Raw genomic sequence first — 23,854 nt, 5'->3', positions numbered from 1 at the left:
AGAGGCTGCATGATGTTGGGAAAAGCAATAATAACAAAGTTATCAACAACAATGGGTATGGATATAGTAGGACTGCTACGGGCAAATGACAGCATTCAATATGAGAGCCCATTAAGGGCATCAGTTATTATATATATTCTGCAAAGTAATGCATCACTATTATCTATCAATCAATCAAACTTTATGTGTACACCTTTTAAACAGGTTAATGATGTTCCAGGTGCTTCATAGATGACTTGACGAGCCGAAAATAAGACGGAACAAGTGTGGATCATGAAAACAGTTGAAAAGACAAAAACATTCAGCAATTTGAAAATTTGAGATAATAAATCTAAAACAATGTCAAATAAACACTATTATTAAAATATAAATATGATCAAATATAATTATACAACTTAAATACAATCAAATGATTTATTAATACAATAAGAATACAATAGAACACCATTTTACAACTGAAGCTCAATAGAATAATGTAAAACCATGTCTACATTGTTAATCACAGGCCTGGCTGACTAGGCCGTCTCTCAGAGCTTAGTCTTCTAAGGAGAACATGTAGCACCAAACCAAGACCTCAACTTGCGTTCATATTCCCTCGTGTTATTGTAGTTACCTTGCATAGGATGCATGAACAGACATCTTCATCCGAGAAGAGAAGATGGACCTCGATCCTCAGATCGATACCCTCAGCATCTACCAGTCTGCTCAGCAAACGTGCCTTGATCCCTCAGATCCCTCACATTTCCCATACAGCTCTCGGGTGAAAGCTGATTCTTTTGTCGATGCGCAACCTTTTCTCAGTCCTGTAAAGTGAAGCTGTGGGCTCCATATTCTCTGCCTCCAGTGGGGAATTAGGACCTCACAAGCTTCAAGTACTTGAGGGAAGAAAATGTCCAGCCATATGAAAATCTAGACCTGTAAGTGGAGGATAATGGAAAGGACCGGACATCACACTCGGGGGGGGGGGGGGGGGGGGGGGTTTGTTCCTTGTCTGAACAATGTTTAGGTGGTCAGTGAGTCCTCACTTTTTTAAAATTCCCACTCTAAAAAAGTGTTTTCCTCCTTTGTATCTACCCACAGCCCCTTCAGTCTGATTTACATAACACATGATGAATCATCTGATCGAGGTATGTGAACAATCGGACACAGAATGCAAAGACTCGAGTTCTTCAAAGAAACTCTGCTGATGTTTGACTGAACCAAAGCAGACTATTTATAACGGGAACACAGTCCTTTTTTAAAGGAACAGCTACATTCCTACTTAACATTCAATACAATGCACTCGTCAACAGGAATGTCTTTTTTTAAATCTTCCTGGTATTCTACAAGATTCATTATTAGTTTAACTGGATAACCGTATCATTTAGAATGGCAACGGGATGGAGCAGATTCCTTTTGGCCAGAGCTGTAGAAGGAAGCACCAAGAACTGAAGGAGGAAGTACATGTGCGGTAGGCCTATTCATGGTGAGGTGTCTGCGTTAAAGTCACACTGAATAAGAAATCACTGTAGTAACCAACATGTGGGTATTACCAAAGCATCATATTACGACATAAATGGACTATGTAAATAGTCCCTTTGCTGCAGACTGAGAGATAAGTGTTGTCCCTCGTTGGACTGCATTTAAAAAGCCAAAAGACCATCCGAGTGCTTATGCAACTGATACACAAGCTGGTGATGTGCCTTTAAAAGCAGTGGGTTGTCAGGTGATCGAGGAGGCTCAGTCAGCTCAGCCTCGCAGGCAGAGGAGCCAGTGCGTCTCTAGCAGAGAGGAGCGCGCCAGAGAGTGAGAGAGAGAGACCCAAATGCAAGGGGACATGGGGGGGAAATGGGGACACTGCAACGTGACACTGTTGGGGGACGTGGAGCCACGGTGGTAGGGTCCCTTTAACTGCAGTCTGCTCATGCTACCTTGTCTTGTGTGGCAGCTAGCTAGTGTGTTTCTGCCTCAGCTAGATCAAGAAGTTGCATTGTGTCGTTACAACTGTGGCGTAAAAGCACCGAGAATTAAGTGCTGCGTCACAGTCGGGAAGAGGTCTTCCCGACACACGCGCGTGATCTTGCGTGTGTGTGTGCATGTGCATGCGCATGTACATGTACATACGCATTTGTGTGGGCTCTGTATATGTGTTAGCTTGAAGTAGCAGACTAATAGCAGTTCTGCTGTTGCAACAAGATGAAAATAAAGAGTGCGTGTGTTTGAGAGGATAGCAGAAAGGGAGCGAGAGGCAGATACCAGGAGGGAGGGAGGGAGGGAGGGGGAGAGAGCAAGTCAGAGAGTGAGACACACGCACACAGAGAGAGATATTTTGGATTAGTTGCTACGTCACTTTTTCATGTCAGGAGAAACAGAAGCTGAGATAACAGAAGCTCAGAGTCATCGAGTTTTTTCACCCGAAGTCGCCACAATGGTTTCGGACAACCTCGGCTTTCTCCTCCTCTTCCTCCTAGGTAGTTTTGTTCTGCTGCGTGTGTGTCTGTGTGTGTGTCTGTGTGTGTGTGTGTGTGTGTCTGTCTGTCTGTCTGTGCGTTGTTGATCCTGTGAGCTGGTATCGGGAGTTTCAACATGGATGCTGAAGATGTGACACAGTGTCTCTAGGTCTTGTTGTGATAACCTGGTAAGGTGTGTGTGGTTTGGGTGGGCAGAGGTGCGACAAAGGGGTTAACAAAAGAATATTCTGGAGGGTTCTTAATATCACAACGAAGCTCGGTCAGGAATGTTTTGCCGAGAATTATCAACGTATTCAAACATTGCTTTTTTTTGCCACCATCACCTTAAGGAGTACGGATGGCTACATTGATGAAGATCGGTGAATACAATCATGCATGGTGCCGTCTGACCTATTATGAAACAGTATTAGACATTTTGTACACCATTTTATGGGGAGTGTGCGCAGATGCAGCCAGGTGGACATTACAGCAGCCTTTTTAAAAAGACGACAGGATAAGTTCGTTGTTGAATTTTAGTCAAAGAGAGGAACCATTTATGTCACGACATGTTTACTCTTGTGTGTCTGTGTTCGAACTGTTGACTGCCTACTTGAGGTTAACTCTTGATGGAGTTAAGGGAAAGAGTGAGCATGGAGAAGCAGGCATGTGTGAAGGCAGAGACTGGTTGGCATCCAGCTGAATGCTGCTATCAGACAACAGATCAGCTCGGTATCTGTGGCGAGTGGCACTTGTGTCATGTGATTTGTTCCCCCCCTCCCTAGGGCCACTGGGATTTTTCAAAAACCCTTCCCAAGACATTTGTTTCTGCGTAGTTAGGAGAGACAAAGATGGTGATGGAGTCATTTTTGGGGCTGGACTTCTCTTCAACCAGTCCACAGCTTGTATCAAGCGACAGAAGGGGCTACATGTCATGGCTCAGGATCAGAGAGAGAGAGAGAGAGAGACAGGAAAGGAGGCGAGAGAAACTTGAGACCGAGAAAGAGAGAGAACTTGTTTACTTTGCTCTCTTGGTGGCGCCGCGTTGGCTTCTCTGCAGTTCACATGCACTGGACCTCCTAAAGCTGCTGCATCACAGGCCATCGTGCCAAAGCTGGATTCTCATCGGGTGAGAGGAGCTCCTCATGCTGCACAGCAGCGCTTTATTGGCTTATTGCAAAGCGGTCAGCTGGAGTTCAACGTCTGATTGGTTAAAGAGCACTGTTCTCTTCTACAAGGGCTTTTAGTTGCAGAAACACTTTTCCATGGATACACGAGTCTCATGTGTTTATGTGGGTTGAGCTGTTAATATATTAACAGTCAAATAAAAAGTTAACCAGGGAGTTTTGTAAAAGTTGTAACATTATTTTCCTCGGTAGGTTTAGAAAGCTAGTAAGAGATGAATCGGACATTAGTTATTACATTAGTTTTCAATAGAAGAGTCTGAATGAGTGTGATTTCATCAAAGTTAGTTCGGAGATGCAGAAGTTTTGGGGAATTTTAATATTTTATAAGTGCCTTAAGATGAGGAGATTTTTTTCTTCTTTTTATGCATTTGGTGTAATCTAAAGTTCTGTCAATATTTGGCTCAAGTGGCTATGAGATCTAATAACGTAATCATGATCCCAGAGGCATCCATAAAACTCGCTGCTCTAGCCGATGCTGACCTTTCTATCCAGGCCTGCCTCTCGTGATGCAGTGGGCCAACCTGATTGTGTCACAGAGTACTGTCATTTCCATCGTAGCTTCCTAAAAAGGGCAACAACAATAGAGCAGGTGTTGATTTCCTTGAAAGAACTGCTAAAAGATGAATTACTGAAGAAACTGGCAGTGATCCATTTAAAGCAGATTAAATATGTTTATGTGATGGCAGAATTAGAATTTTTTTAATTCTTGCCTGTAGACCAATTTCAAATATTTGCATGTAACCTTCTGAGCACTGACTCGAGGCTGCACGAGCAGTTAATCAGAATTAATTAATTGGAAATGTAGCAATAGACACTGTCCCAATTCATACCAAATTACATTGTTCCTTCCTACAAATGTGCAGTGACATATCGGCTCCTTTTTCTGTGGAATTATGGGATGCTATGGTGTCTGTAAAATAAAGCGCTGCCCTGTTTACTGGGAACTGTCAGTAAAAGAGAGCTGGTCAGCATTATCTGCATGCCTGACACTCTGATATCTGTGATGATGAGGAAGGATTTAAATCCCTAGACAAGAGAGGTCCTCTCGTTTTCCCCACTAGCAGTACAACACCCCAAAGATGGCACAGTTCTACGATGATGCAAGAGCGTGTGCGGCTGCCCGTGGTCTGCATTGCAGCTCCAGCCTCTCCAGTCAGCGTCTTTCTCTCCCGCTCCCTCTCCTCTAAATGATTCTTAGCATCAGCGCTGGAGCTGTTTCTCTCTTCACCACTCTGGGGGGGGGGGGGGGGATTGGTTACCACTGCGGTTCGTTAGTCTACCGGGCTAAATATATGACACACAGTCGCAGATAGAACTATTTGTGTATTTTAACGAGTATATTATCTTGTAGATGTGTTGAGAAGTGCAGCTGTACAAATTAAGTGTTGTTCATGTTTCACTTCAGCTTACTCGCATCGCAATTTCCCGTTGATTTTATGTTGTTATTTCTCTGTAATTAAAGACCGGCTGTGGAGACGTTCACCCCTTTGGGTTTCCCCAGGGTGCTGCACAGTTCAATTCTCATTCTGTTGGTGGCCGCTCTCTGAAGGCTCCCTGTCCCTTTAAATCTTTCATAAGCATTACACAACAGGTCCAGTGGCGCACAAGCAACAAACAACCCCGGAAAAGTGACAGTTGAGCCAGCCAGGCAAAGGAACCAGACACCTACGGACAGACAGGCCCTCTGATCAGAGCCGTCACTGTGGCTACAGTGCAAACACACACACACACGCACACACCCCTCACAAAAGAAAAGAAATGGCTTGGCCCGGTCCATCTGAACCCTGATAAGGACTTTTAAGGGCCGTGGGGATTTTCTCCTTCCTCTTATTGTGAAAATCAAAGTCAATAGTATGTTTTGGGCTGGGGCTAACTATTAGTATTTGTCATTGTAAACATGAAGAAATGAAGGCAGACTGTGTGTGGGTGTGTGTTCTGGAGGGACACGCGGTGTTTGAAGCAAGACAATGAATTGTTAGCGGTCCTTTCTCCTGCATGCAAAGTGTAAAGACAGCAGGAGGGGAGAGAAAAACAAAAAGGATGTTAGAAACGTTTGGGTAGATTTGTACTTTGTTGTAAGACTTGGCAACAAGTCGGTGAACTGGCCACTACCTGTCCCTGCCCCACCCTGTCAGTGCTTTTGTAGCTGCGTGTCTGCGTCATGGCTCTCATTGCCAGCGATTCACTGGCACTTCCTTGCTTTTTCCCTTTTGTAGTGGCCGGAGAGCAACACACTATCATCCTCACTGCTTCTACCGAGCAGCGGAGAGAAGAGGACTCATCGATAGCTGTATGCATAGAGCTGCAGGTGAGCTTCAAAGACATGCAAGTTGCAGTGTTTTGTGCGTCTGTTCTTGTTTTGGCCGTTCACACATCCGCGAAGCTCGGATCAAGTATCGGATCAGTCGCGTGGGTGTGTTGGAGACAAATAGGTTGTGAGAGAGAGAGAGAGAGAGGTGTTCTGGTGCCTTCTCTGTGGTTTTCTAGTTCATCTCTCTCTCTCTTACTCTCCCTTCATCTGCTTCCCTCGTCTCTGCTTCCTGTCCTGAACCAGAGCGGTGAATCAAGCTTCATCCTGGGCGAGAGCATCAACCGAAACCATCCCAGCGTGCATTACATTTGAAGTCTCTTGACAGTCTCCCCGGATGCTGATGGGCTTCCGTCAAAATCAAGGTAGAGACAGACAACATTGAAACGCCTAGTATCACTAATTCATCAGCGTAATGGAAACCAATGTTCAAAAAAATGAATTGTTCAACTTGCAAATGGTAAGGCCTCCAGGTGAACCAAGACGTAACACGGCAGCGCGGCTAACAGCTGGTGCCTCTTCAGGTTCCTCTTTCAGGTAATTGTACTTTGAAGTAGTTTCTGGTCTACCAGCTGCCTTGATCGGTTAGTTTGCGCCCTTGTGGGACTTTGCTTAGTTTGGATTCAGCAAAGTCACACAAACCACAAACTAACCTATTGACCCTACTTCTACTGTAGGTTATACACTGACCATCCATAAGTACCTCATAACTCCCAACTAGCCCTTAAAGTCAACGAAAAGAACAACAACATAACAGTCTGTTGTGTTGTTTTATGCATAATTCACATCTGCAAACAGAACCTGCGATGGGTATTTTCTACATTTCATACGATTATGTATCCTCGACTGTTCCATAAAAGATGCATTTCACTTTGTGGATGCTACGGAGTACCACTCCTCTGTGATAACATGTAAGGACCTGATGAGAAATAGAAGTCTAACTCTTAATAATTCACAGTACTTAATTAATAACTCCTAGACTACGGAGATCCAAGTTTTTTTCAATTCCCATAACTCATTTTTACCCTCTTGAAAATATAATGAATATATTCCAGTCGTTTGTGTCGCAGACACCGAAGTCTAGGTTTTCTCTGGGGCTACTGCAGTAGCTGTTTCACATCTACAGTCGGCTCTATTTATTTACAGTACATGCAGACATCAAAGCTCCGCGTGTGTCTGCTGCTGCATCTGAACCACTCCTTTCTTCTCTCAAACAAACATCTTCTTGTTTCAATCAGTCTGATGCTTCTGAGAACCCCCCTCTCTATTTTAATGGAGGGTGACTTGCTTCTCGGGTCAAGCTAACAGCGAATCAAACTGTTTCCCGCTATTTCCTGCGCTTATTAATGTCAGTTTCCATTACTTTTTAGATTTGAGGGCGCTTTACGCCACAGAAGGGTGCTTTTGTGAGAAGTGCCCTCCTTGGAAGCTGGTTTCAGATGGTGGCTTAGAGTGTTGTCGTCTATCTAGCACCATTTGAAATCAGTGTTCTTGGGGTGGGAAGTATTTCACTGGCCAGCAACAGGAAGTGTCCGGAGCTAAAGGAATCACTTCCTGAAGCGCTACTCGCTTGGGCTACAAACCACCACTGATGACCAGTGATGTGCTGACAGCTCTTAGTCCTTTCTCCAAGGGTGACCGATTACTTTTGGTGTTCAGAGTCTGCTTATGTTTCTAGCACCATTTGAAATCGGTTACAGTGAAGGACAGATCTCATCTTACCCTGTGGAGGATTGAGCAAGTACGCTGTGCTCTTTATTTTACAGACTGTCGTACAATTACACAATAACTCGCCCTGGATCATTGATATCTGGACTGATGTTTGCAGTGGAGGAGGAAGTATTCGGATCCTTTTCCTTAAAGTTAGTCACAATACACTCATCGTGAGTATAGGTCCTGCACTTTACTGAAGTGAAAGTACAGAAGTATTTTTTGCTACATGTATTGTTTTGTATGTAAAACATCGATCTGCAAAGTAACGAAACGGTCAAATAAATGTAGTCGTGTAAAAAGTACAATATTTCCATTGAAATGTATTGATGTGATTAAAAAGAAGTGTTCAAGTACCTTGCAAATGTACTTAGGTCCTGAACTTAAGTTCATGTACGTGTTAAATTCCACCTCTGGATGTCAACTTGATCAAGGGATCATTTGAAGAATTGTCTAGTTAAATCCACAAGGTGGCACTGTAGCATAGAATATTAGAGGAATTATGTCCCATCCATCATCAGGTCAATCATTCACACAGCAACAGTGCTAACCGCTGCGCCGCCCGGTAAACCATGTTTGATTTTCAGCATTTATAGACCTGAAAGTGAATTTGTCTATTGCTCATATTTAGCAGTTTACCGCCCTATATTATAGAGTGGCTTATTCAACAACAGTAATATTAACTTTATCTATATAGCACCTTTAAAAACAGTTTGAAAAGTGCTTTGACAGATAAAGCAAAAGCTGAATACATGGCGATATAACAGAGAGCCTCGTCGCCTCAGACGGGTCACCTTTAGTTTGAGACCTCCACTGTGTTACAGGCAGACGGTCCCCACCTGAAGATCTACGGCTGTTCAAGGTTAGCCACGCCTCTGTCATGTTCAGTCATAAGCAGAGCTTCCATACATTAAGAGTATACTGCGAACGCATCTGTGTGTGGCTCATGGGGTGGATCAGGTTAACCACTGATTGCAGGGTTGGCGGTTCAATCTCTGGCTCTTGCTGTCTTTGTCGAGGTGTGTTCCAATTAGATATGCAGTATTACACCATTACATTATCGTTTCATTACATTTTAGTTGTTTGTATTGATTACAAAAGGTAGTGCCAATATGAAAGTCTTGAGATGTTACAAATTTTTATTTAGTAACTACAGATTTAAGAGGCCAGTGTGCTACATTCAGTGATCAGTCTATACCAAAACAATGCTAAACATGGATGATTATTCAGTATAAGCAGTCTAAGGTAGACCCACAATCAAACCTTCATTAACAAACTTACAACTGTTATTTTCCATTATTCTTTTTTAGGTTTGAGGGTGCTTTTTGTGAGAAGTGCCCTCCTTGGAAGCTGGTTTCAGATGGTGGCTTAGAGTGTTGTCGTCTATCTAGCACCATTTGAAATCAGTGTTCTTGGGGTGGGAAGTATTTCACTGGCCAGCAACAGGAAGTGTCTGGAGCTAAAGGAATCACTTCCTGAAGCACTACTCGCTTGGGCTACAAACCACCACTGATGACCAGTGATGTGCTGACAGCTCAGGCTCTTGGTCCTTTCTCCAAGGGTGACCGATTACTTTTGGTGTTCAGAGTCTGCTTATGTTTCTAGCACCATTTGAAATCGGTTACAGTGAAGGACAGATCTCATCTTACCCTGTGGAGGATTGAGCAAGTACGCTGTATGATTTGTTTCATTGCTTACCATACTTTGACTTTTCTTCATGCCTTTTTTTTTAACTGCATATTTGACAACACCTCCCCTCAAGTTCATTCAAGTCTAAATGCTTTCGTCCTTCAAGGGGCAATTCGAGACAAGGTCTCGTGCAAACAGAAATATATACAGAATGTTTTTAATGACATACTATGACACGTTACACTGCCTTTTTAGTGACACTATACTGTGACTTTATGAAATACGTTACATGACACTGACTTTTTATACATACTGTTCTATGCCTTTATGTCTTGACATACTATACTTTTTTTAGGGCTATTTGACACTTCGGACTTTCTAAACAGTTTTATTTTTCATGACATGATGTACTGTGTCTTTTATGAAATATTACAACTTACTGTCTTTTTTTAAATTGTATACCATGTTGTGAACGTCTCGTTTGAAATAGTTCCCAAGTCGGCCACATCTAGCCTATGGTGTGAGTCGATGGGAGAATTGGAGGAGAAAATTGTTAAGGCAGTACACTTGCATTGCTTGTCCGTTTTATTTCATTATTTACAAACGCTAGCGCCAACATAAAAACCTGTCACTAAATAATCTTGCAGAGATGTTCTGAAAAATATTTTTGTTCAATAAATACAAATGATTTTTAGGTTTATACAGAAACCACGCCTGTGTCCCAATACTTTTAAAGTATGCTGTGTGTGTCAAACAATATTAAACAGCTGCTCCAGGAGAGTTGTCTACAAAGCCAGTACTGGTACTTGAGGGCTGGGGGAAGTTTTAACTCATTCTGTTTAAATACATTTGGTGAAGTTAGTGCTACACAGAAAACTGTGCCAAACATGGCATTTAACATGGCTAATTATTTAGCATAAACATTAAGCTAAGGTAGGCCCATAATTAAGCCTCCATTAAAACAAACATACAACTGACAAGCCAAAACACTTGGCGTTTTGCATTAAGGCATATGGAACAGGCCATATATTTAGGCAATGCTAGGTTGTTTCACAGATTATCTCTAGGCAGGTGGAAGTTTAATCTACAAACAGGACGCCTCAGCAGGTCTCTTTTACACAAATGTCTTTTCCAATGAATTCATTATTTCCATTTCAGCTACACAAATGGTGTCATTTCTAATAAAAGTCCACAGTGTTCCTGAGTAAAACTCAGGTCTCTGCCATTTTGAATGTTTCAGAGTTTAACACAAATATTTTAATCATAACAGCAGTATTCAAAAAAAAAAAAAAAGTCAAGCATTGAAACATTTACTGATTTTGCTTGTTTTATGGCCGTCGAGCTAAATTGACCAAGCTATGCAGTGCAAACATTTTCAAACCAACACGGTTTAGAGACTCTAGCAAACATGAAATCTCAATCCTTCATAATTATAGCATTGAAACAGTGCAGCCATGTTAAGGAAAGTCATCCCAAACATCACTGAATTAAAATGATGTGCAATAGAAAGTCATTATGAATTATTGTCAACAAACTAGAAGAGTAGTGGCTCACAGCATGAGTTACTGCAATTATTCAGCGCCATTTGCTGAGCTTCCTGAATCGCAAGACTTTTCAGCGGCTTTCACAAGACTGTGTCGACGTGCACATGGACGACACGGGTACATTCAAAGACTCGTCTAGTGGCACCATCTCCTCAACCGGCCGCTCTTACAGCAAGCAGTGCGGCACCAACAGGGCGCTTACTGCAGAGAACAAGAGAAGCAGAGGAAAGGAATCTAAATTAGACATGTTTACACAAACTGTAAAAAAATAAAATAAACTACAGCCCTGTGAAAGAGGAACAAATTAAGTGAAGAGTCGAGCAGGTCAGTTATCAGCCCATGGAAGGAAGAAAATATTAGTAATACATGATGGATATACAGTAAGACATATTAAAGCTACTGCCAACATTATCACATCATTAACTGTTCCTTTGGCATAACTGGCCCGTCTTCTTACCGAGAGTGCTACCTCCTCTCCATCTTTTGGAATGGCATTGTCAGGATAGCTTCTCCGAGAGCTGTAATCCAATAATGACTGATCAGCGTTACTGCTTATGAACAACCAGGCACACAAGAAGAGAGAGAGTTTCAGGAAGCCTAGAGAAACACCTTCTTCCCCCCCACAAGACTACAGACCGCCCATCTTCTAAGACAACCTCAAACACACAAACATCACATCTAGTCTGCTGCTTTCCATCTGTGCCCTATAGCCCGAAACATCAAAAAACTACCCATTCATTTCTAAGAGCCAAAATCAACAAGTCACCACAACATCAAAGACAACAATTCAAATAAGATTACTGTAAACAAAAATAAATGGTAAAAATGTGAACACCTCTTCTGCAGAAAGTAAAACGACTATAATATCAACAAATGCTCTGTTGTCATAATGTTATTATATGGCCTCCATCTTTCCATTGAGGGGCCAAGTTGTGAAACTTCAATGCAAGTTTCCAAACTGTATACACAGTCTAACTTTGAAGACACTCCTAAACAGAGATTAGGCAAATAACTCCACCCCAACAGGAAACAAACAGTTTCCTCAAACCAGACGTACCACTACTTCCTATTTTGCAGAGATAAAAATCAACCAAAGTTTAAAAACACAGAAAGGAAATTTCAAGCAGAAACTACAAATCATACTTCAACCGAACAGCGTTTCTGTTGATTCTACAATCAGACATAATGTGCCTTCTGCTTACCCAGCATCAAGTATGCAAATTACACTAGCATTGATGACAGAAGTGCCATGTGACCAGTAGCTTTCCTTAAGTTGTGATTCTTAACTGGACAGACCCTTGTTAAAAATGTATCATCTATGCTGCACTGGATTTAAAACTATAAAAGGCATTTGGGGCAGAGCTCTTTCTGAGTGACCAACAGCTCTGTGTAGGAGTGTTTTGAGGGCTTATTACAGCACTCCTTTATGACAACATTGACACTGTGGTAGAGAACATACCTTTGTTAAAAAGCCTATCAAATGCACCCAACTTCGACATGCAACCCTTGACAGATAGCGAGCTTTAACAGTAAGAAAATGCTGACCAAACACAAAGCATTGGGAGACAAAAGGTTGGAAAAGCGTCGACAGAGATCTACCACCTTTGACGAATGGCCTGAGATGTTCTGCAGAGATGAATTAAACAACATTTTACCGTCGTTTGTTGAATGCCCGAAGTCTCCAGATAACCAATCCAACGATAACGAGGGCAATAAGAATGACTATTTTGATGAGGAAAAAAAAAAAAAAAAAAAAGATATTTGAAGATGGTGAGCCATGAGGCCCACAAATGAAGAGCCATTTAAAATGCCAGACATGGAAAGGGTTATTAAATTGGTAATTCCAAAAGCTTTTTTTATGAAATGAATGCTTTTGCTCTTTGTTAGAATACCAATTTAAAAATGAAAACCTGATATGCACACTCCATAGAACACGGACATCAAGTACCGAACACAAACTACAGTAGAATGACACATCCGGACATCACTATGAGAGTATGCTCTAATGGCTGAATGTGTCACCTTGTTATTTGTTGTCTCAAATAAGAACACGATGCCCGCTCTACTGTAATACAACCATGCTGCTCTGAGACCATCGTGATCTTATTTGGGTCAACGTTACCACTTTACAGTCTTGAGCTACTGTTAAATTATCAAGTTGAAACTTACCAGCAAAAACGATACCCAACACTTTCACCAGGTTTCCATTGTTGTCTGTAAAAAAAAAACAAAAAAAAAAGAAACAATGAATAAGGACATAATTGTGTCAGTGGTTTTGGTTTAAACTACAATGCTGATCTGTAACTATCTCACACGGACATATCAACGAGGGCTCAGCAACGTTTTGAGGAAGGTGTTAAGGTGAAAGACATGATAGTGAAATAATTGGAGAGTGTGTTTTGACTGCTGTGACTTAAAAAGAGCGTGTGTGACTTGATGACTGCCCTACACATTCATTCATGAACCACGTCATAAGCAAATCTTACCTTTTCTAAATGGATATAATCCATTCATTTGCCAAATAAATCCATGAATTTGTCAAATACTGTACATAAAAAGTAAGCGAAGAAATAGTTTTTTTTTTTGCATACATTGTTAAACAGGTACACACAATGACCTGGGACGTGATCTAAAATGTTTAAAAAGGCATTTTTCATTTAACCTCGACCAACACAAACACAATGATAGTTTGATCCAAGATATATTAATGAGCGTTAGACTGTAAAATAGTTTAGCCCTTTGGTTTTTTTTGGCACAAAGAAATTGCAATAGTCGATTACTGCCGTGGTGGTTAAGAGGCCGGTAGAGTCAGACTGACAGCCGCCAGTGGGCCAAGTGGCAGTTCAAGCTCTGTGTGTGTGTCCTCTGCTCAAGCCGTGTGTGCTACGGTTGATAGCCTGACCCATTAGTGCGTTTCCTATTGTGGTGTTTTGAGTTGAACGATTACTGCTGTTAATTAGTGTCGCTTTCCTTTTTCAATGAAGTCATTTTCAGTTGTTTCCTTGTGAGCATTTCAGCTTAACATTAATAAATCACTATTTTGTTTATCCAGCCGTTGCCCATGACTCTTTTTCCCCTGAGTTGTTTACACCGTTACTCCCCTCATCCCCTTAGACCTTAATCGGGGAACGTAATCAAAAAGGAAAAAGACAGACAGCTAAGTATATAGAACCTTATGTGATAAAGCTGATCGCATAACAGAATGCAACGGCATCTGGATTGGTATAAAACCATCACCGGTCAAATGTAACAGGTTGACTTTTCTTGACAGACCTAAACAAAGCAGTACTTTTCATTTATGACTTACGTTCACATGCTGGAAGTCCAGGTGACCACTGACCGTCTACTCCACATGTTTGGGTGCGCTCTCCTTTCATATTGTACCCAGATACGCACTCATAAGTCACCATAGACATGTAATTGTAAGGGGGCAGAGAACCCCCATCCAAGGCAGCATTTTCTATATCGGGATCTTTGCACTGAACCACTGCAGGCAAAGAACATTTTAAATAAAAATTAATATAATTGCCCAAAATAACCTTCTCCACAGTATGGGAGTCTGTCACATCCCGATGACATTGTGCATACATACATACACACACACACACACACACACACACACACACAATATTAAAATTGAATAATCTGTTCTTGTAAAACTAAATATGAAACTTAATTACATAAGCTAGTACCAACCAATAATATCATTCACACTAAGATGACAACATACTCATAAGAAAAATTATGAAATTATAAAATAGATAGCTTTGTGATTCTGTTCAGGCCAGCAGAAAAGGCCTTGCAGGCCCTGACGGCCCACCACTGGATCACGTCTTTGTGGGAGGCTATTTGTCCCTCCCCTCTTCCACCGTGATTGGCCGGCTGGTTAAAAAGTGACGAGTGCCCAGGGAGCCTACGTTGCCTAATGCTTAAGTCGGGCCCTGGTGCTTTTTCCTCATGAACCAGTGTATTTCACCAGTGTTTGAGTCGTCACGACTCTGGTGTGTGACACAACTATTGCTCAGGACCAAAGAGCTACAGTGTTGAGAGTGACGTTGTTTGTTTGAGCGGTTCTCGAGAAACACCACAGGCCAAGAGAGGATGTGTGGTAATGGACTTTCAAGTGATGTTATGGATTCATCCTGACATTTTTAATTCAGCATTTTGTATGCAGTAATTTCATAACATAAATAAAGGTGCATTTAAGTGACTATACAAAGCAGTACTTTTCATTTATGACTTACGTTGACATGTTGGAAGTCCAGGTGACCACTGACCATCTATGCCACATGTTTGGGTGCGCTCTCCTTTCATAGTATGTCCAGAGACGCACTTATAAGTCACCGTAGCCATGTGTCTGTGAGGAGGCCGAGAACCCCCATCCCAGGCAGCATTTGCTATATCGGGATCTTTGCATTCAACCACTGCAGGCAAAGAACATTTTAAATAAAAATTTATATAATTGCCCAAAACAAACTTCTCCACAGTATGTGAGTTTCTCTGTCACAGCTCAATTTACACTGTGGAAAATGTTGAGAAAAATGTTTTAACACCTCATAGATACACTTATTCATTCTCAAGTCAAGAAGAAATGAAAAATGATTTTAAACCCTTTTAGATCACATCCCAGTCATATTGTGCACGTATCTAACAATATATGTAAGTTAAAAAAAAAAAAATTCATATTCAAATTGAATAATCTTTTCTTTTTGTAAAACAAAATATGAAATGTAACTACATAAGCTAGTACCAACAAATAATATAACAGTCAGACTAAGACCACCACATACTGATAATAAAACACATCTGATCACGTCTTTGTGGGACGCTATTTGTCCCTCCCCTCTTCCACCGTGATTGGCCGGCTGGTTAAAAAGTGACAGTGACGAGTGCCCAGGGAGCCTACGTTGCCTTATGCTTAAGTCCGGCCCTGGTGCTTTTTCCTCATGAACCAGTGTATTTCACCAGCGTTTGAGTCGTCACGACTCTGGTGTGTGACACAACTATTGCTCAGGACCAAAGAGCTACAGTGTTGAGAGTGAAGTTGTTTGTTTGAGCGGTTCTCGAGAAACACCACAGGCCAAGAGAGGATGTGTGGTAATGGACTTTCAAGTGATGTTACGGATTCATCCGGAAAGGTTTAATTCAGCATTTTGTATGCAGTAATTTCATAACATAAATAAAGGTGCATTTGAGTGACCAAACAAAGCAGTACTTTTCATTTATGACTTACGTTGACATGTTGGAAGTCCAGGTGACCACTGACCATCTATGCCACATGTTTGGGTGCGCTCTCCTTTCATAGTATGTCCAGATACGCACTTATAAGTCACCGTAGCCATGTGTCTGTGAGGAGGCCGAGAACCCCCATCCCAGGCAGCATTTGCTATATCGGGATCTTTGCATTCAACCACTGCAGGCAAAGAACAGTTAAAATAAAAATTTATATAATTGCCCAAAACAAACTTCTCCACAGTATGTGAGTTTCTCTGTCACAGCTCAATTTACACTGTGGAAAATGTTGAGAAAAATGTTTTAACACCTCATAGATACACTTATTCATTCTCAAGTCAAGAAGAAATGAAAAATGATTTTAAACCCTTTTAGATCACATCCCAGTCATATTGTGCACGTATCTAACAATATATGAAAGTTTAAAAAAAAAAAATTCTTCATATTCAAATTGAAAAATCTTTTCTTTTTGTAAAACAAAATATGAAATTTAACTACATAAGCTAGTACCAACCAATTGGAACCAATAATAATATTCAGACTAAGACCACCACATACTGATAATAAAACACATCTGATCACGTCTTTGTGGGACGCTATTTGTCCCTCCCCTCTTCCACCGTGATTGGCCGGCTGGTTAAAAAGTGACGAGTGCCCAGGGAGCCTACGTTGCCTAATGCTTAAGTCGGGCCCTGGTGCTTTTTCCTCATGAACCAGTGTATTTCACCAGCGTTTGAGTCGTCACGACTCTGGTGTGTGACACAACTATTGCTCAGGACCAAAGAGCTACAGTGTTGAGAGTGAAGTTGTTTGTTTGAGCGGTTCTCGAGAAACACCACAGGCCAAGAGAGGATGTGTGGTAATGGACTTTCAAGTGATGTTATGGATTCATCCTGACATTTTTAATTCCGCATTTTGTATGCAGTAATTTCATAACCTAAATAAAAGGTACATTTGAGTGACCAAACAAAGCAGTACTTTTCATTTATGACTTACGTTCACATGTTGGAAGTCCAGGTGACCACCGACTGTCTATTCCACATGTTTGGGTGCGCTCTCCTTTCATAGTATATCCAGATACGCACTTATAAGTCACCGTAGCCATGTGTTTGTGAGGAGGCCGAGAACCCCCATCCCAGGCAGCATTTGCTATATCGGGATCTTTGCATTCAACCACTGCAGGCAAAGAACATTTTAAATAAAAATGAATACAACTGCCCAAAACAACCTTCTGTCACAGCTGAATTTACACTGTGGAAAAAGGGTTGGGGGGGGGGGGGGGGGAAGTAAAAACACTTACTGACACATGTTGGAGGAGCAGGCTTAAATGTTCCTTCCTCTGAACAGGATATTGATTTTGACCCATTGAGTGTATAATCGTCTTCACAACTGAACTCCACAACTTGTTGGTAGTCATAGGAGTCCTGTATTGGACTGAAAGTGCCAGCCACTACTCGTTTTAGTGGACTACAAGTCACCACTGCAAAATAAAAATGACATCTATTAGAATGGAACTAGAAACAGAGTTCATATTTAGTCATGTGCCACGTATTAACACAGAGATTACCAACCTTCACATTCAGGCAACCTGCCCGTCCACCCGTCGACTCCACAAATGATGTTGGGACTTCTGCCAACCAATCTGTGACTAATTAAATATAAAAAAAAAAAAAGATAGTTTGACTTCGGCCAACAAATGTCAAGAAGGATCAGTGTTAGCCCTTTGATTTAGCATGACATCACTGACTGATCAGCCCTACTGAACACCCACATTGATCAGAATAACTTTTTTCATGTTTAAACATAATGGGTGCTGACATTTTAGAGTTAGTTAGATTTCACAATTATATTTAAAAAACTAATTTTCTGAACATGAGCCATCAGAGTACTCAGTTTATTACTAACCCAGTGTTGCAAGTCACCACTAGTTTAGCGCCAAAGTCATTCCCTTCAGGGTAATCAATATATCCATTATCCACTTGTCCAGCATTGCCACAGCTCTTTACTGAAAAAAGAAGAACACATTACGTCCAAATGACTCATTAATCTATTCATCCAGAATGTTTGTTGAACAATATTTACCAGAAAAACAAATAATAATGACAGTTTAAACTTGTTGTTATTATGAATTTGAATGTAAAAATAAAGTGCTGATATTCACTCTCGCATTTCAGGTTCACGCGACTCCAACTGCCATCAGTACAAGTAATGGTTGAAGACCCTCCTTTGGTTATGTAGCCAGTATCACAGGCAAAAGAAACTCTGACCCCATGTGGGAACATTTCCAAAAGAATGTCACTGCCCTTCAATCCCATGTTGTCTCCTCCTACTGGTTTGGAGCAGTCTTGAGCTATAAAGAAAGATAGCGAGAGATTAACACTAGACGAGAGGACAAGATGGCGTAATACTAAACACCAGCTTGTGTAGAATCACACAGAGTATGTTATAAGGTTATCCGCTCTACTCACCTTGAGTGTTAATGGTAAGGGCAAGACTGCTCAGTAGTAAGAAGTAAGCGACACTCATGGCGGGATCTGGAAAGTCTGACTGAAGTCAATGAGCTTTGAGGCAAAGACAAATAATAACTTGGTTAACATGGTTCATGCTGCCGCTGATTCCACTCAAGCCAATCACACACATGTAAGTTATCAATAACAGCGAGTGCCTCTACTTACATCGAACTAAAACATCAATATAGATTCAGTTTAAGTTAAAATCCCCAACTTCACAAATAACGACGCATAGTTGCTTAGTATGTGTCGCCTATTTAAGAAAACGTAACGTCTAACTGCATTACAAATATTTAAAGTTTAATCAATTACCGTGACACAGTTTATATACCAAACCTTACAGAGATAATTCACAACTTGTCTGTAGCTACAGTTTTGACTGGCAAATTCGGCATATGTTTAAAAATGAAAATTACAAAGATGCCACTGTAACAGCCCGTGAAACTACATGATGCATGTCGTTTCCTCCATTTAGCACTAACGTTACACCCTGTGGGCGGCACCGCGTCACGGGTAAACTAACGGTGTAAAAGACGAACTCTAACTTCCGTTTATGTATAATCTCCGAATCACCAAAGGATCCCCGGGGCAGGGGGGGGAAACGTTAAATCGCGTTCAATTGAGTTTTTTTAATTCGCTCAGTCAACACAGACTGCGTTAAGCTAACGTTAGCTAGCTTTCGTAACATCAACAAACGTCAACGATACATTGTTTTAGTCGCGTTTGAGCGGTGTCACCGTTCCGTTTTCGGTTGGGTTCGTAGCGCAGCTTGTTGTAAACAGCGGATAATCGGATTTCACTTACCCAAGTACATGTGAAGAATCACAGTGGCAGCAGCTCAACGACAATGGTGCATTTGGTTTCCGTCCTCGCGGCTGCCTGACGTGACTCCTTGCCGGAAACAGGCGTGGCCTTTTAATCAGTGACGCATCATCATATCCTCAATTTCTCTCTATTCAGTTAGCGCATGGAACTTGAATATTGACGAGACAAAGTTATGGATCACGATGTAGGATGAGTTCATGGAAACTCCCAACAATACAAACGCACTTTTATTAATGCCAATCATTTATTTACTGTTTAAAAATACTCGGTGACAATTATAAATCACACATTCACATTCAAACTCCTGAATAAAAGTTGGACTAAAGTGTTAGCTCTGTCAAAATTATGCATAATGCCCTATTTCTGAATAATGCTATCACATTACTGGATTATAATTATTGATGCATTGATATGTAGTCTAAATGAATGTTTTAGGTCGAGCTGATTCCCAGAGTATCTTAACCGGTAATACAGCTTTTGACCGAGCAACATATTTTGTAAAATAATATGGAAAGACGTCAAAATACTTTGACCTCTCCTGTAAACCCGATGGGGTCATGTTGCTTCTCATGGCCAGTCACAATCCACCATCATTTCAAAGGCATTCATATAGCATGATGTAATGGACCCAACCCTGGCAGGGTCAATATGAGGAAGAGATGTACTTCCCACTGAGCTTAAGTTGTTGGCCTTTTTATGAAATGTCCCTCTTTCACTATTATTCTCACAAAGCCCATTTCCCTTTTAAGTCACTTCCAACCTCTAAAAAATAAGACAGGACTTATGTAAGGAAGTTTTGAAAATTGAAAGTTGTATTTTGAATTATTTTGACAATGTTCCAATGTCAGTACTGACTTAGGGACCTGCAGCTTCTAGCACTGAGAATGGATGGGTCCAGACTCCAGGCCACCACCCAGTCATATATATCGCTGCCAACCCTTGGCATTTTGATTAAACCAACTAAGACAATACGTTTCCGTGCCATAAAACACCTCACCGCTGAATCATTGTTTGTGCAAGAGATTAGTTTAAAATATGTGGAAAGAGGTATTTGCATTTCTTTAGATTCTGAAAAACTATCCATGTGTACATAAGGCCGCATCACTCATAACATGTACAGACTCTAGATGGAACTGGTTTACATTAACTGAAACAGAATCTGCAACTAAAAGCTTTATTTACATTTTTAATTACACACACACTTTCATTGGATTGTCTCCCAAATCACTCTCATATATCAACATAAAGCTAACGTACTAGAAGTCAGTGCTACTGCATGGACTTCATTCGTTTTAATCATTGTGGAGATGAGAGCCGTGCTGTTTGTGGTCAGGATATGTGGGTTTGGCTTTCTGTTGTAAACAGTACAGGGCCTGAAACACGCCCCCTGTTTCCTAACGTTCTATTGTATGACAGGTTTACATGGAAGAATGGAATGAAAATAAACACTCAAACTAACTGCATTTGCTTTATTTGATACAAGTACATTAAAATGAACACATTAGGAATGTTTACAGCAGAGCAACAACTGGCCTCCTTTCACATCAAGAGTCATGGTCATCTTTCCCAGCTGGCATTGAAAAAGTTGTTTGCCTTGATTTAAATTAAACTATTCCATTCTAATATGATGTAACAAATACAATATTATCATAATGACCTATTAATTGAGCATGAACATGTGGTCAAAGATCATTCCTCTTTTTTCACCTCTTGGTAAGGCAAGCAAGGGCCTCAGATGACTCTTAAAAGTTATTATTTGTGATGAACATCATCGTTATGACCCAGACACCATGGTAAAAATAATAACACCACAAACCAATGTCACGTGAGCTGATATGACTTCCAAAGAACGACTGCTGTAAAAATGAGGTCAATGAGCCAACTGGGGCATTGTCCTGGTACAAACCCTTCTCTTCCTTTTGGCACGTTTGTGTCTTGCTTTGGTACCTTTGAGTACTGCGCACAAAAATATCAATATGGACACAAAAGAACCCCAACGCAGCAACGTATACCAAAACGGCACTCCTGTCCATGCCCTGTGAAAACAAAGATTTGATTGGTGACTGATTTTCACTTTGTGGATCCATTCAAAGATATATTAAAGTTGCTAAAGACACAATTTCAGAGCATATTTATTGCCTCTCAGCGGCTTTCAACATAGCGTCGGCTGAGTTGGCGGCTTGCAGCTAACGATGATAAAAGTGCAGAGAGTGCAAACAACAGCGAACAGTGTTCTGGCTATATTTTTCTGTAGCAAATAGTTGTTTGCTGCTATATGCTCTGAATATCGAATAGAGAACCTTTAATGAATTCATCTAAAACATATAGTGTTGTAGTCTAACCTGCTGAAAAACGGATCTTGACCAGTTCGATTGATTGGTAAAGACCTGTTTCTTGTGTCAGAGTGGATTTTCATGGTAGCTTGCCAAGTAGTCAGAGGTGGAGTTGTGGCAGTGGTGGTGCTCATTCTGTCGTCGCAGTCATAAAAGGGTTGGCCTGATGAGCGAAAACAACATTACAATGGAATTCTTTCATGAGCTTGTGCTTTGTGCAATAAGGATTTCACAACAGTTTTAACAAATCAGATCCTGTCAGTCCATTCTGTAAAGCCTATATAATGTATTACATTCATATCAAAAGCCCCTTTTTGTATGATTTTGTATTATCATTTTAGATCTAAAACAATCCCATTTTAAACTGGTGCAGTGTACTGTATGTGTCATGTATGTGTCATGGGTCAGATGGGAGGTTGATTAGAGGAAGGGTTGGTATGCACTGCTGTTTGCTACAGTGTCTTTTTAAATACGGCCACTAAGAGTCACCAAAGTCAAACCCAGCACACTAGGCCTTTCATTCATTATATATACAGTAATACAATAAACATTTTTAAATCATCTAAAAACTAAAAAATGTTTTAAAACATAGGCTTCACATTAACTGTTACTAATTCTTGCTTTGATTGCTTTGATTCTTTTTTCATATATTTTTCTTGTTTATTGTAAATTTGTGTTTGTACATTGAGAGCGGAGTGGAAACCGGAGACAAATTCCATGTATGCGTAAGCACACATGGCCAATACAGCTGATTCTGATTCTGATTCTTTGGCGAGAATACAGCATCACATCTGTGCTTACCCTGCATAGTAACGACATAGACACAGCTGCGGTCTGCAGGCATCAGCACCTGCACAGAGAGGACGTCACTCTCCTGACTGCTGATGGCATTACTGGCAACACAGTAATAATCGCTGTCCTTCTGTACTGTGCCACATTCTAGGTGCAAGTCTGACGAGCGGTGGAGCAAACACTCGTTGTGTTGTGTGCGTTGGTACCAGACGTAACCAACACCTGTGCCCTTTGTGCAACCACAGCGCACCGTCACTGGCTTCCCCCAGCACGTGAGCCTGTCCGCCAGAGAGCTCAAGGGCTGGAGCCTCGGTTTAGATACTGGAACTGGGAAAACAAGTAGACAGCAATGTATTTGAATTCAGCTTGACATTACATAGAAATACATTTCCTGTGTTCCATGTTTCAAATGATCTGGTCTCAATTTTTAACTCGTCAAATACCGACGATTGGTCAGTGCCAGTAGGCATCTAATACCAACGCATTCGCGTCGTGTCTGTTTCACCGTTTTTTCTCGTTTCAATTGATTTACTAATAGTACGATGTCAGCCAACACATACTAGAACTTTTTTAGAACTAGAACTGTTTTTGCGTCCCCCAGATCAGTTCGCCTGCTGGGCTACTATTGGCTCGTTTGTTAGCCCTGGGCTGTGAAGCTATGCCAAGCATCGGTATTCGAGGATTTGGGGCGTGAGAATGTGTTTCTGATGTTGTGATTCTGATTTATTCTTACCTTCAGTGACGACCACATTAACTGATGTCATGATGTCAGCATGTACTTTGTCGATCCCAACCCAGTACACTCCAGTGTCGTCAAATTGGAGATCCGTGACTTTCACAATCAGCCCTCTTCTTCTTGCATCTATTATGTGAGACCTGCGTGTGTTTTTCGTTTTACTTTCTGAATCGACCAAAATCTCACAGGTTGTTCTGGAGTTCCCTCGACACCAGTACTTTTTACTGTACAGGAATCGGGTTGTGTCGTAATTGCAGATTAGATTGAGTTCACCTCCAATATGTGCTGTGATGTGGCTTTTATCACACTGGAGCTGAAGACTTGCTGTAAGACAAGAGTCCAATCATGAAACCGCTCGCAGCCACAGCAATCAGATACATAACTTGCTTCAGGCTGTTCCACAATAAAATCAACTTTCAATTTAAGGAATTTCATTGTTATTTTTTTACCCACATTTTTATATTAACCTTGTAAGCTTTGCAAAACATGTAAAAACAACAATGGGTCACCGCATGTAAATTCAAAGTGCACGTCGGTTGGCATCACATATTGGTTTTCAGTTACTGGAAATGAAAGTGAAAATGTCCCATGTGAAATAACATTTGCACATGTAAATACTTTT

The 23,854-nt window shown here is 41.1% G+C and overlaps 1 protein-coding gene across 8 annotated transcripts; it reads right to left on the bottom strand.

Moving 5' to 3' along the window:
• Positions 1-9,827: 9,827 nt before the first annotated feature.
• LOC306781594 (C4b-binding protein alpha chain-like) lies at positions 9,828-19,442 on the bottom strand. 8 transcript variants are annotated; one of them, XM_079274503.1, is made up of 14 exons: positions 19,351-19,442; positions 18,505-18,597; positions 18,198-18,386; positions 17,942-18,041; positions 17,608-17,684; positions 17,337-17,516; positions 17,033-17,212; positions 16,038-16,217; positions 15,049-15,228; positions 14,112-14,291; positions 12,974-13,018; positions 12,460-12,526; positions 11,262-11,352; positions 9,828-11,005 (listed from the first exon to the last, which is right to left on the bottom strand). In XM_079274503.1, exons 2-14 carry the CDS (start codon positions 18,560-18,562, stop codon positions 11,003-11,005), a joined length of 1,530 nt encoding a protein of 509 aa, XP_079130629.1. In that variant the 5' UTR covers positions 18,563-18,597; positions 19,351-19,442; the 3' UTR covers positions 9,828-11,002. The 8 variants fall into 8 exon arrangements, with proteins under 8 accessions (XP_079130629.1, XP_079130630.1, XP_079130631.1 ...); XM_079274504.1 differs by having other exon boundaries at positions 11,262-11,322; XM_079274505.1 differs by lacking the exon at positions 11,262-11,352.
• Positions 19,443-23,854: the final 4,412 nt, after the last annotated feature.

This window comes from Melanostigma gelatinosum (assembly GCF_949748355.1).
Source record: "Melanostigma gelatinosum genome assembly, chromosome: 8".
NCBI lineage: Eukaryota > Metazoa > Chordata > Actinopteri > Perciformes > Zoarcidae > Melanostigma > Melanostigma gelatinosum.
This window is presented reverse-complemented; position numbering and strand designations above follow the sequence as displayed.

Coding starts and splice junctions, on each gene's coding strand:
- LOC306781594 (XM_079274503.1), bottom strand. CDS start 18,562: ATGAGTGTCGCTTACTTCTTACTACTGAGCAGTCTTGCCCTTACCATT. Junction 17,685..17,941: donor GTGGTGACTTGCAACACTGG/GTTAGTAATAAA, acceptor ATATTTAATTAG/TCACAGATTGGTTGGCAGAA. Junction 14,292..15,048: donor TGGACTTCCAACATGTCAAC/GTAAGTCATAAA, acceptor CTTTGCCTGCAG/TGGTTCAGTGCAAAGATCCC.